General features: G+C 45.9%; 1 protein-coding gene across 1 annotated transcript in view; it reads left to right on the top strand.

Moving 5' to 3' along the window:
- Dock1 (dedicator of cytokinesis 1) overlaps window positions 1–12,469 on the top strand; it is a 523,445-nt gene that overhangs the window by 488,601 nt on the left and 22,375 nt on the right. Inside the window, exons 46-49 of the mRNA XM_033761232.1 lie at window positions 1,563–1,649; window positions 4,357–4,533; window positions 5,768–5,851; window positions 10,191–10,328. Of these exons, the coding sequence (XP_033617123.1) occupies window positions 1,563–1,649; window positions 4,357–4,533; window positions 5,768–5,851; window positions 10,191–10,328 (486 nt within the window). The remainder of the gene's footprint in view (window positions 1–1,562; window positions 1,650–4,356; window positions 4,534–5,767; window positions 5,852–10,190; window positions 10,329–12,469) is intronic.

Raw genomic sequence — 12,469 nt, 5'->3', positions numbered from 1 at the left:
AGAAGCCCAGTTCTGGTCCCTTCTGCAAGGAGGCAGGGCCCTTCTTACCCAAAGGGCAGAGGACTGGGAAAGATGTACCACCAGGCCGAGAGCTGGGCGAGATGACTCAGTACCTCCAGCCAAACCTTGCAAGGGGTGAGGCTCCTGGACCTAAAGGTCATCCAAGGAAAAGGCTAGAATGGAGTCTGAGCTGGACACAAAGCCAAGTAGACTCTAGAGGCCCTTCCACGTTTTGTTGAGAAGGCACTAGAGTTATGGTCTAGACAAGCTCTGAAAAGGCAGGCCTGCGACCCTCCCTCAAGTAAGTACCTGGGAGCCACCCCATGGGACAAAAGGAGCTCCTATAGGATGCGGGAGGCTGAGCTTGTGTCTCCCCAGCCCCTGCAGGGCCCTTTCCTTTCCCCTGGAACTGCAGAAGTCTCTAAGATCTGGTCCAGCTTTCTGGAATTTTTGTCATTCCATGATCCCCTCTACTTATGTCTCTATTACTCTTGGTAGATTCAGGCTCAGCTCCTAATGATACTGCCCTAAAAAGAGTCTCCCAATGGCAGGGGACGGTCACAGGCCAAATAAGCCTGAGCCAGCAGTGCTGCAAGGCCTTATGGTTTGCCCTGCACTGAAGCTCTGTGCTGCCTTTAAAGAGGTATTGAATTGCATTTCCTTGCTTGAGACAATTTTCTGTGATATGTAATGGACTATTTTACAAATAATACATTTTGTAAGACAGTGTTTTTATTCAAAATATCTATACTTTTAAAAGAACATGCTTAATTCTTGGTAAGGAGTCTTGGTGGGGTGTAGTGACACACTCCCATAATTCAAGCTATTCACGAGGCTAAAGCAGGAGGATCAAAAGTTCAAAGCCAGTCTGATCAACTTAGTGAGACCCTATCTCAAAAAGAAATTTTAAAAAGGGATGGGGAGGTAGCTCAATGGTAGAGCATTTACACAGCATGCATGAGGCCCTGGGTTCAATCTCCAGTAATACACACACATACACACACAATCACACACAAATCTAAAACAGTGGATACTAAAATATTCAAGTTTTCATCCATGCATAGTAACTTTACTCCTTTTTCATATTTTTATGTTCTCATGTAAATATATATTAGTTATATGAAAATAAATTTAAAGTGTTAACTTTATTAAACTATGACAGGTTACTCTTTAAACTCACTGGTTTTTTTAAATACATTTGCACCTTTGACTTTCTTTCGAACTCTGTGTAAAGCTAATGTAAAACTCATTTGAATCTGTCCCAGAAATCTGTCTATTAAAAGGAAACTTCCCTCTTTTTGCGATATTTATATATTCCCCACTTACATATTGCATTTTCTTTGTCAAATACTAGAGAACTACAACGTTGGCTAGGAACAGGGGACGCTATATATGCTGGTGTCTGTTCAGCAGAGCATGGCTTGTGGGGTGCCGGCTCAGCATCCACCTGCCCTGAACTGGCTGGAGGCCTCCACGCGGGGGGTGGGGGGGGTGTAAATCCCTATGAGGGCAAAGCCCGGCTGACATGCTCCTGACATGCACTGTGTGTGTTCCTTTTGCAGAACATGTGGATCGAGAGAACCATATATACAACAGCGTATAAACTGCCTGGAATTCTAAGGTGGTTTGAGGTCAAGTCTGTTTTCATGGTAAGGACACCCCAGGAGGACCCGTCCAGTTCCCTCTCTGGCAGGGTCGGACACACTCTTCTCACCCTTGGGAGCCACAGGGTCACTTCAGCCAGCCTGGACCCACAGACCCTGCTTGTTCCCCCAGAGGATTAACATCTCCTCCCCGCCTCCAGTATTTTTGTGGAAAAGCTATGTAATCACCCCAAGTGCCAGGTGATAAGAAAACCAGGACTAAGACAGCATTTCTGCTCACACAATATTTAATTTCAGTCATAGGTTTGCTGTTTTGACAGTTCTTTCCCTGAACTAAATGAAAAGTTTAAAACAAGTTGCAATTTACATAAACTTTTTACAAAATCTTTCTTCTTGATGGTTTTATTTGCATTTACATGACAAACAACTTAATTAATAGTACTTTTTCATTCCAAGTAAAAATAGCCTGAAAATTTACCCCTCCGTGGCATTTTTTAAAGGAATGATGATTCCCATCTCATTAGCTAGACTTTGCCTTGGTAAAGGACAGTTTCATGTAAATGAAACTCATATTGATGGTGAGCTATGGGACAGTTTCATTTAAAAGAAGCAGAGTTGGGCAGCAGATTTACTGACTGTGCCAAAATGTCAGGGCTGTGGCGGTTGCCAGCGTAAAAAGATCCGACTGAAATATGTTTTTGTTCCTATGTCGTTAGGGCATAATCCTGCCCAGGGAGATGGTGTTGCCATTCATTTGACAGGGAGTCCCCTGAAGCACCCTGTTGTTTGGCTCTAGGACTTGGCTGGAACCTTCCTCCCCAACCCTTTGTCCACGTTGTCCTTTGCTGGTGCCATTATGAGCTCAGTGCCCTTCCAGAAACATCTCCCTGCTCCCCTACACCTCCCAAGCTCACAAGGCCACCAGGTCGGAGTCCCTTCCTTGTGCTCCTGGAACCCAGCACTGCCAGCCCATCCCTGAGGGCATTTTCACCTTCTGCCCTGGCACTTCCTGTTCTGTGTCCCCTGAGCCCTCGGGAGAATGGAAGGCTGTCAGGAGTTAGATGTCAGGTGACAAAACTAAAACTTCAGCCCCTTCTGTTTGGAGCAGGTGAGAATGTGTGAGACACAGATGAGCAAGACCTTCACATTAATTCTTATCATGACCCTCTGCCCATAAGCTCTTTGTCACAGATTCTGGGAGCCTGCCTAATGTGGAGCTTAATGTCTGAGAGGTAGAAAATTTGTGAGGACGCAGCCCCTTCTCAGGCTTGCTGGCTGTTTTTAACAGACCGAGGGACCTGGAAGCCAAATCATTCCATAATGGCCTGACTAGAATCCTGCCATCAGATCCTCTGCCTGTGCTGTTCCTCCTGAGATAGATCCCATATCTGTGGGGCAGTCTCTAGCCCCTTCCTCTTGATTAAAAATAAGCTGCTCTTGAGGCAAATGAGCCTCAGGACAAGGAATGAGCTGCCAGTTAAATGGAATCCTACCTTAGCGTATCCACTTGAAGTCGAATGTCCGGGGAGGGACATTCCAGTGTCTGATGGAGCGAGGTGTAAATGACGAGGTTGCTCCTGGATGAACACAGGGCAAGGGGACACCTTCAGCAGTGTGCACGCGGTTGCCTGTGTTTTATGCATTACAACCTCCCTGTGGCTGTCCCTGCATCAGTTCACAGATGCACACGTCGGCCTCTGTTAACCACTTCCTCCCTAGCTATCAAGCACATCGTCCTAGGAATTGGCAGTTCATAGTTGTCCCTTTTCTTTCCACTGCTCCTCACTTCCCTGTGACCTCCTGAACCCCTCAGAGAATCCCCCAGAGGCTGCAGCAAGAAATAAAGCAGGAGACTTTGCTTTGCTATTTTCTAGGGATATTCAGGGTCCGTGGACATGGGCATGGCGCTATTACACTTTATTTTGGTGGGACCAAAATTATGGTTGATGTCATCCCGGACCTGGTCCATAGAGCTCAGCCTGAAGAGAGGTGTGGTATCAGCTAGAGCCAGTTCTGGCCGGAGAGGCGGTCCATGCTTCACACTCAGCATTGCTCTCCTGGTACCTTAGAGCTGAGCCAGACGGGACTTGAGGGCTCCCAGAGGAAGACAGAGATGTAACAGAGATATTCAAGTGTCAAGCTTAAGAGGATGAGTGGCCAGTCCCTTTCCTCCCTTGCTCATGGTGAGTTTGCACTTAGCGCTGCAAGGGCAGGTTGGAGACAGCAAGAGCTCATCTTAACATGAGAGTGTTCTAACCAGCAGGCTTCTGGCTTCTCAGAGTGCTTAGCCTTTTTTACATACCTCCAAATTCTTTAAAGTTTAACCCTCCATGAAACAAGCAGAGAACAGAAACTTGATTGGGAGATCTCCTTTGGAGAACGGATAGACAGCGATGGCGCACCACTTTGGGCTATGTGTTTTCCTAGGTTGACTATACATATACACACATATACATGGTACATACAGACACACACATGCATGCACACCATACACCCCCTATCAAGGGCTGAAAGATCCTGCTTTGTTTATTTGGAGTATTCATAAGAAGCTCCATCTATGAGAACAAACAGTAATAAATAAAACACCCAGGTATCCTTGGCCCCCAGGTTACCATGCCCAAGGCCTGTTCGAAGCAAAATGAATGGAAGGGCAGGAAGCTTGCTTTACCATGGCACAGTGCTCCTCTGGTGAGACCCCCTGAGGAATGTGGCAACCCCAGGCTTATATGTTGCCACCACCTTTCCCCTGTAGGTGGAGATCAGTCCCCTGGAGAATGCCATAGAGACCATGCAGCTGACAAACGACAAAATCAACAGCATGGTGCAGCAGCACCTGGATGATCCAGGCCTGCCCATCAACCCCCTGTCCATGCTGCTTAACGGCATTGTGGATCCTGCTGTCATGGGAGGATTCGCAAATTACGAGAAGGTATGTGAAATACCCACTTTCTCTTTACAGACCCCCCCCTTCCAGGATAGTCCAAAAATTCCAAATCCCCAGCATCAATCCTAGTCTACTGAGAAACCCCAGCGGTGATGGCACCGCAGTTAGGCAGGAGCCCCAGGACCAGCCTCTGCAGGCCACAGTAAAGTCAAGCCTGATCAACGGCCCCAGGCATCCGCAGGCAACCAGGAAGCTCTACTGACCAACCCATGCTGGGCTCCTGGAGCTCTAGGGAGCCCTGGGTGGCTTTCAAGAGGCCTACGATCATTGAAGGCCCAAAGATTCCATTTTAGAAACAGACACAGGATTTTATAGTGGGGAAGTGGCACTGATCCAGTACAGGGACCCTGGCCAGCTGGTCTCCCTGAATAATAGCTCAGAATGAATGGGCAGAAGTTGAAGGATGTGAATCTAAACTAGACTAGGCATCTACCAACTAGATGGTAGTAGAAATAGCCCACTTCCATTTTTGTAAATGAAGTTTAATGGAATCATGGCCTTACCTTTCTCTTTACTTCTCACCTTTGGCTTCTTTCCTGATAGGATAACAGTAGGGTTAAGCAATTGTACAGAAGCCTATTTGGTCCACAAGACCTGCAATGTTTACCATCTGGCCCTTCACAGAAAAAATTATTGACCCCTGATCTAGACAGTGAACAATGAAAAAGGGCACTGCTAGAGAACAGGCTATAAGGGTGGTTAATTGTCCTGGGGGGCAAAGGCGATAGTGTGTGTGTGTGTGTGTGTGTGTGTGTGTGTGTGTGTGTGTGTTTGTGACTACTACAGCGCTTTTAGTTTTACCTTTGAGACAGGATCTCAAACATGCTATCTTCCTGCCTCAGCCTCCTGAGTGGCTGGGATCACAGGTGTGCAGCACCATGCCCAGCTACAGGTAGTGTTCTCTTAATGCTTTATAGCCTTCAGGTATAGGTCAGGCCTAGGGGAGGTGCAGAGCTGTGGGTTGTGGGCACTAGCAGAACAGAGAGGCTGGATTTGCTGCCACCTAGCAGAACTAAGCAATCCAAATCAGCTGTGAACAGCCACCTCAACTGTCTGTGTACTCCGTTTATTGTGTTTGACCTTACCAAACATTTTGCCTTGGGTCCAGAGAAGGCCTATTTTATGCATGGCTCTCTCTCGTAGGCCTGGTACACAGTAGACATGCAGAAGCCTATGCTGGATGAACAGGTGAACTGAAAGACTCTCCATATCTCCACAGGCCTTCTTTACAGACCGGTACCTGCAGGAGCACCCTGAGACCCATGGACAGATCGAGAAGCTCAAGGACCTGATTGCCTGGCAGGTACAGTGTCTGATGGCAGTCTTACCTATCTGGAGGGAAGGGGAAACTGAGTCTAGGCCCAGATCTGTTTGAGCCTCCTCACGCATGCCTGCCAGCATGGAGTCTGTGGGTCCATGGTCAGAGGGTGCCTGACTGTGCATACCCCTTGGTAAGCCCCCATCCCCACTGCTGTAATGGACTTGACTCCTGGTTTCTGATATAAACTCAGGCACCCAGAAAATACTCTCGCAAAAATCAAGGACTCTTTCTCCCCTCAGTCAGTTATCCTGACTGCTGGAAAATCTCTGTATGATAGCGATAGAACAAAAGAACACTGAGGTTAGCTCAGAGCCAGGAAGCCCTTGCACCCGGCCTGCCCCCAGATTGGTGCCCAAGCACTGCAGTCCTTGAGAAATGCACAGGTTGTAAACTGCAGCGCACCCTCTCCCTCTGCTCTGGGCATGGTGTGGGTCCTCATTCGTGTTTTCACAGCTGGGATTGTGCATGTTGTTTTGCCTCTCCTCTTGCTCCTGCAGTGTGGTGAGCACCATGATCTGCCAGGGCGGGTAGAACCTCTTCGGCTTGGGTATGGAGCCATCCTGTCCAGTTCTCGCTCTTCTACTGCAAGTCACTTACCTCTTTTGGCCTCATATTTTGCACACAGAGGATAAGGTGGTTGCTGTCCTCACAGTTTTCACCGTACAGACCAAGCTGTGCAAGGGAGGCGTGAGGGGCCTGTGCAGAGCGCATTGTCTTTATTTGTTCATCTGCTGATGGACACCTTGATTATTTCCTGTGGTTAGTAGGAATAATGTTGCTAAGAACATGAATATGCAAATACCTGTTCGTGTTCCTGCTTTCAATATATGCCAAGTACTAGAATTCCTGGATCATATAAGATTGTTTGATTTTGTTCAGTACTGCCAAAATTTTCTCCAGTGACTGTATTATTTTATGTTCCTGTGAGCTATAATGCATGATTCCAGTTTTTCCAGATCCTCACCAAGACTTGTTATTTTCTGTTTTTCTATGTTTATAATAGCCACTGTGCAGATTTTTATACTTTCAACAGAATTACATTTAAAAGGAAATACTAAGATTCTGCCATAAATCTATGTGCACTTGAAGTGTGTTTGCCCTGAAGTTGTTTTGTGATAGAATCCCTGCAAATGGAAATGAGCTTTGTTGGCCAGCAGGGATTTCTTTGCACAGAATGTAAGCCTCATGTTGGCAGTCTCCTTGTTTCTCAAAAAGTGAGAGAGAGTTGACATTTTGAATGATGCTGTAGAAACTAAAGGGCACAAAATTCAAAACTCCTCTGAATGCTATAGCACAAAATGTAGTTTGGTCTGCAAAAGTTCTATTGATTTTTTTTTCCCCTCATAAGCTTTTATAGCAAATTGGATTTTAAGAGTTTCAAGTCCTACAGAGGAAAATAATTTGTTCCCTGGAGAGCAACTTTATGTCAGCACTAAGTCATCACCCCTAATAACTATATTAAGGATGAATTTTAAAGCAGCTCGCAAGAAACTTGAAAGAATCAGTTTTCTAGCAACTTCATTAAATCAAAGAGTGAGAAAATGCATATTCAAAACATTACCTGTGATTTTGCTTTCATTTGAAGCTGTTTTGAAAACCTACATGGTAATATCAGTAAGTGAGTCTTGCGTTCATTAAAGATACGAAAGTTGGGGTTATGAGAATACTTTGTTCTCTTTTTGTTTGCTAGTTTGCTTGGTTTTGTTTTTCCCTGGAAACTCTCTCAGGGCAGAGTTTTACTCCTGGGAGTCCCAGGACCCGTTTGCAGAGTTTGCATCACCAGTATAACAGAAAGCATGTCTCCAGGGCCCACAGTTGTTGGTGAAGGATGGCTGAACCCTTGCAGGAAGCCCCTCAGCTCTGCTTCTGCTTTCTGAAATGAAAGATGGTGCCAACCTGGCCCTCTGCAGGTGGGAGACTGGGTGAGATGCAGGCTGCCTAAAGTCTCTGCTAGGTTTACGGCTGACACCCAGTCATGAGCCACTTCCCCAAAGGCACAGCTTTATCTTCTCCCAGACTTTTTTGTCTCTATTGAGTACTCCTACTGAGTGTCCAAACATGAATCTAGACTGTCTCATATTAAACTGCTGTTATGTGTCCATATTTCTCCTTTGAAATATGCAAAGATGAACCGAATTCACTCACCAGACCCAGCTGACAGTAGGTATCTCCCTTTTGTCCAGGCCTGGCACTCCTGAAATACTACACTGGGCTTCCAAACACTCTGTGCTCCTGGCAGAGCTTGGGTCTAGGCAAGAAACAGATGGGAGCAAATTTCAAATGCAGCACCACCCATTGGGAAGGCACTGTTTGGGAACAGCCTACAGGCTCTCTTTGAACAACTGGAGTTGTGACTTTGAGAAAACCCTTTTCCCTTTCTGGGCTCTGGGAAACTGATTCCAGGGCCTGCCTACAACAAATCATGGCTCTGGAGGAGGAGTGCAGAAATCTACCCAAGAGATTTTGGTGCTCAGCCAGATTGGAACCCATCTCAGGCCCTGTGACTCTTCCTTGTGTCCTAAGCACCTCATACACTGGAGTATATTTACGCAGGGAGTCTTTTTATCTTCTTTCATTTAGAACTATAGATGTACTCCAGCTCCAAACAGACAAAAAACTGGAGACCAGATCCTACCATATAAGAAAAATTTATCCACTTAATGCCAGGGATCCTTGAGAGTGATGAATTCTTAATGTCACAGTTCAGACTGGGATTCAAGGAGTCCCAGTGTCTTAAACCGAATAGTCTTAGCTCACATCTGATAGCTTCTTCAATTTAAAGAATCTGGCCAATTAAGAGTCTTTATCAACGCCACCACCACTAACAAAAGCTTCTAACGTGATTAAATTGCATTTTACATATCCGAGGAAAGCCATTCTAAACCGAAGGTGTTTTAGTACCTAGGGTGGCTATACTTTAACCCTGAGACAGCATTCCCAGATGTGCTTGCCTTCGTACCTGGATAGACAACACATTTACCGTGCCACCAAAAGTTGTCCCTGCATGCCTTTGTCGTCCTCCCAGGCAGAGCTCCGGAAGCAAAAGCATCACCGCGAACATCATCTACTGCTGGGCGGAGTAAACGGTGGCCGGCCCTAGGGAAGCCGCCATCTGCGTGAGAAGTTTCTGTGAAATATTAAAGCGTCTCATCTATTTTGAAATCTCACCTGCCCACTGTCCTTTTGGTAGTAACTAGCTAGAAAGAGATAACTGGTGTGTGCCTTGGGTCTAGGCCTAGCTGTCAGCAAAACAAACTTTTGTACCAGTGCAGCCTCAGAGGAGCCCGGGTTGGGGGGTAGTCTGTAAGTGTGGGGGTGCTCGCTTATTGTGCCCTTTCCTGGAGTACCAAGAGAGGCAGCAGCTGCGCGCTATAAATGGCAACCAAATACATTTTGTGCATTGATTCATCATGATAAGATGTCTTGAATATGTTCACATGAAATTCAATTGTGTACTTATTATCCCTCTCAATAATAAATCTGCTCGTTCAGATTGGTATTCCATCCTCTTAGGAAACTCTGTTTTTAATCAGTATTTTGATTTAATTATAAATTATTAAGAGGAAGCCTCTTAGCTTGATTGCATTGAAGAATGTCTAACTCCCAATCCAAGCACTGGAGGAAAGCTGAGGCCAGGGAAAGAGAGGGAACCTGTTGCTGTGCCCACCCCCAATAGCAGCAACTCTGAGGGGAGGTCTCTGCAGCTGGGAGGACGAAAATGCCTCTCACGACACTCTTGAAGGTCAGCGTCATCTCCACTCTCGGAAGTGAAGTGTTGGCATGGATATCTTGTGACAGCAGTGTCTGCAGAGAAACGATTATTTTTAGTTTTAAGGAAGAATAAATTTAGTTTTCCTTTCCAAATGAAAATATCCTTCAGGACTATAGATCACATATAATTAGATTTTTGTGTTTTGGGGGAGGGTTCTCAATTGTCTGTAAAGGCAATATTCTTAGCTTAAAAATGTTTGCACTATGACATGAACCTTTCCTAGAAGAACAAGTTATATCTACAATTCAGAACATAGCTCTTTCCACGGGTAAGTCTGTTCTGAGACCAATGAATCAACACACATCATGCAAAGTAGTGTAATGTTCCTTGTTTGGAGCAACCCACTCTGGGCATATACAGTTGGGGACACAGTGATTTCCAAGTAGTCTAGTCTTTGGCGTCATGTGGCTGGTGATGAGTTTAATCAGTCACTTTGATTTGGAAACAGAAGTAGGTGTGGTTTGCACAGTGCTTATTTCCCATTAGTATGCATTGCTTTCTCTAGACCATTAACCAAGAATAAGGAGTGTCAACCTCTATGTTTCTCAGATCCCATTTTTGGCTGAAGGGATCAGGATTCATGGAGACAAAGTCACAGAGGCACTGAGGCCATTTCATGAGCGAATGGAAGCCTGTTTCAAGCAACTGAAGGAGAAAGTGGAAAAGGAGTATGGTGTCCGAACCATGGTAAGTGGGCAGAGTTGCAAAAGAAGGGGTGTCTGACTATACAAGGCTCACAGGGCAGAAGAGCCAAGATATGCACATGATATCTGCTTAGGAGGCAAGCTGTAAAGGAACTCAGCCCCTTTCATCAGTCAGTTAGCCATCAAGCAACTTCCTCTTAGTAACTATTAATGTTGGCATGAATAAACATTCATGAATTTGCTTGATCACTGAATGTCCCAGTCACCTGCTCTGAACACATTTCCCTTAATGTCATAGAGCCACAGAGGCCCATGTGATTTGATTGGTTGATAGAGCCCACACCTACAGGCATACAGCACACACACACACACACACACACACAGGGCTAAACAACACTCAGGACGATAGCACTCATGGTGTCCCAGAGCAGAAATAGAGTCTGTGACCCATCCAAGGTCAAAGCCTACAAATCATAGCCTTGAGGGAAGTGACAGATTACAGAGCTTTAAAATTGCTACCAGATACTCAACCTATTCGTGGAAATGGGCCAGGTCAAGAAGGGAGTGGGGACTTCAGTGGCAAGCCAGAGGCCAGAGTAGACATGGGCATGTCTTGGGAAGCATTTAGAAAGAAACCCAGCCTCCAAGAGCCACAGACACCAGTGGAAGCATGGGACAGGGTTCATAATGAGGGGAGGACCTAGGCTTTTGCAGTGAGTTTATGAAAGATTTCTAGGTTGGGGCTGGGACCAAGAGCATGATAAAAAAGCAGCTTGTGATTTTTAATGATGCCAAGAGCCTTATCGTTGCAATCTTATAGATAAGCCCCTGCCTAGCATGGCTGAGCCTCCATCTGTCCAAGCCTGGTGCTTTTCAAATGAGGGTATCCTTAGTCTCAGACCCAGCAAGGCATGACCCTAACAGTGATACAGCTGCCTAGCTCTGTAAAATCATGCAGGTGAGAATTTGGGACTGACAGCTCAGTGGGAGCCACTGCAAGTAAACAGGCTCAGAAACCAGGGTGCTGTGCTTTGCGCTGTGCTGGAGCACCCTCTCTACCAGTCAGAATTCTTGAGTAGTGCTTGATACCTTTGGCTCTTGCAGCTCATTATAATCAGAGTTGAGTGGCAAGAAGAGTTTCAGAGTACGTCATAAGGCGGCTCTTTCAAAGTTCCACGCCACTTTCAATTCTTTCTAAGAAATAAACACTTGTGCAGTCTCGGAGTTTCTAAGTGAAAAGCTTCCTGTTTCATCAATCATTACATGCAAATTTCAGACTCACAGGAAACTGTCAGGCTCACTAGGCATCTCTCATGTCATTTCCCTGCTGGGAAGCATTATCTCTGAGCAAGCTTGTTCTAGGGCTTAGGTGAGGAGAGAAAGGAAGGACAGAAAGATGATGTGTAGGTGACAGAGGTGAATCTCTCAAGGAAAGGTTTCCTCTGCTCCATGGCGGTCACCCTTGACTGGACAGTGGCAATTTCTCCCACACTCAGAGGCACCATCTTCTTCACCAAATCTTCTGCCTGTCTCTCTGGGCAGCTATGAGGCTTATTTGCAAGATAATCCAGGGGCAAAAATAAGGGAGCATTTCCCCACATTGGGTACTTTACTCCCTGGAGCAGTCTTTCCATGTCCTCCTTCATCTGGGGACATAGCGGGAGACTCTCACTTACCATCCTTTAGCAGGCATAGGGACAGGTGAGTGGCTCTCTGGTTCTCTTAGAAATGTGACAGTAAGAATAGTCTGAGAAGCACCTTTCCTATTTTGCCTACTTTGGAAACTTGTAAGCATCTCAAAATACTTTGAAAAGCAATGTAGCCATCATCCTGTTTCTAAGAGGGTAGATTTAAAAATAAAATACCCATAGAAAGGACAATAAACCATTTTGTCAAAAAAAAAATTTTTTTTTGAACCATTCTAAGATTTAGAAAGAGAAGATTTGGACACCCTCTGACTTAGCGGTACACAGGCCCATCTGGCCCATTCCATTCTGGCTTTCATCGCGCCAGTACTGGAGCTCCAAGAAGCCACCATTCCCTAGGTGAGCAATCAGCACACCCCAGGGCGCCTGGCACGCAGCCCCCAGGAGGCATCCACCTTTAACCTGCAAGCTCATGAAATGATTTCTGTATTTCTCTCCCCTTCCCCATCTTTACTTGCCTCTTTCTTCGAGTCTGTTA

Source organism: Fukomys damarensis, unplaced genomic scaffold (genome assembly GCF_012274545.1).
Source record: "Fukomys damarensis isolate Sample0158 unplaced genomic scaffold, DMR_v1.0_HiC HiC_scaffold_8, whole genome shotgun sequence".
Lineage (NCBI taxonomy): Eukaryota > Metazoa > Chordata > Mammalia > Rodentia > Bathyergidae > Fukomys > Fukomys damarensis.
Note: the sequence above shows the minus strand (reverse complement) of the source record. Positions and strands in the feature narration are given on the sequence as shown.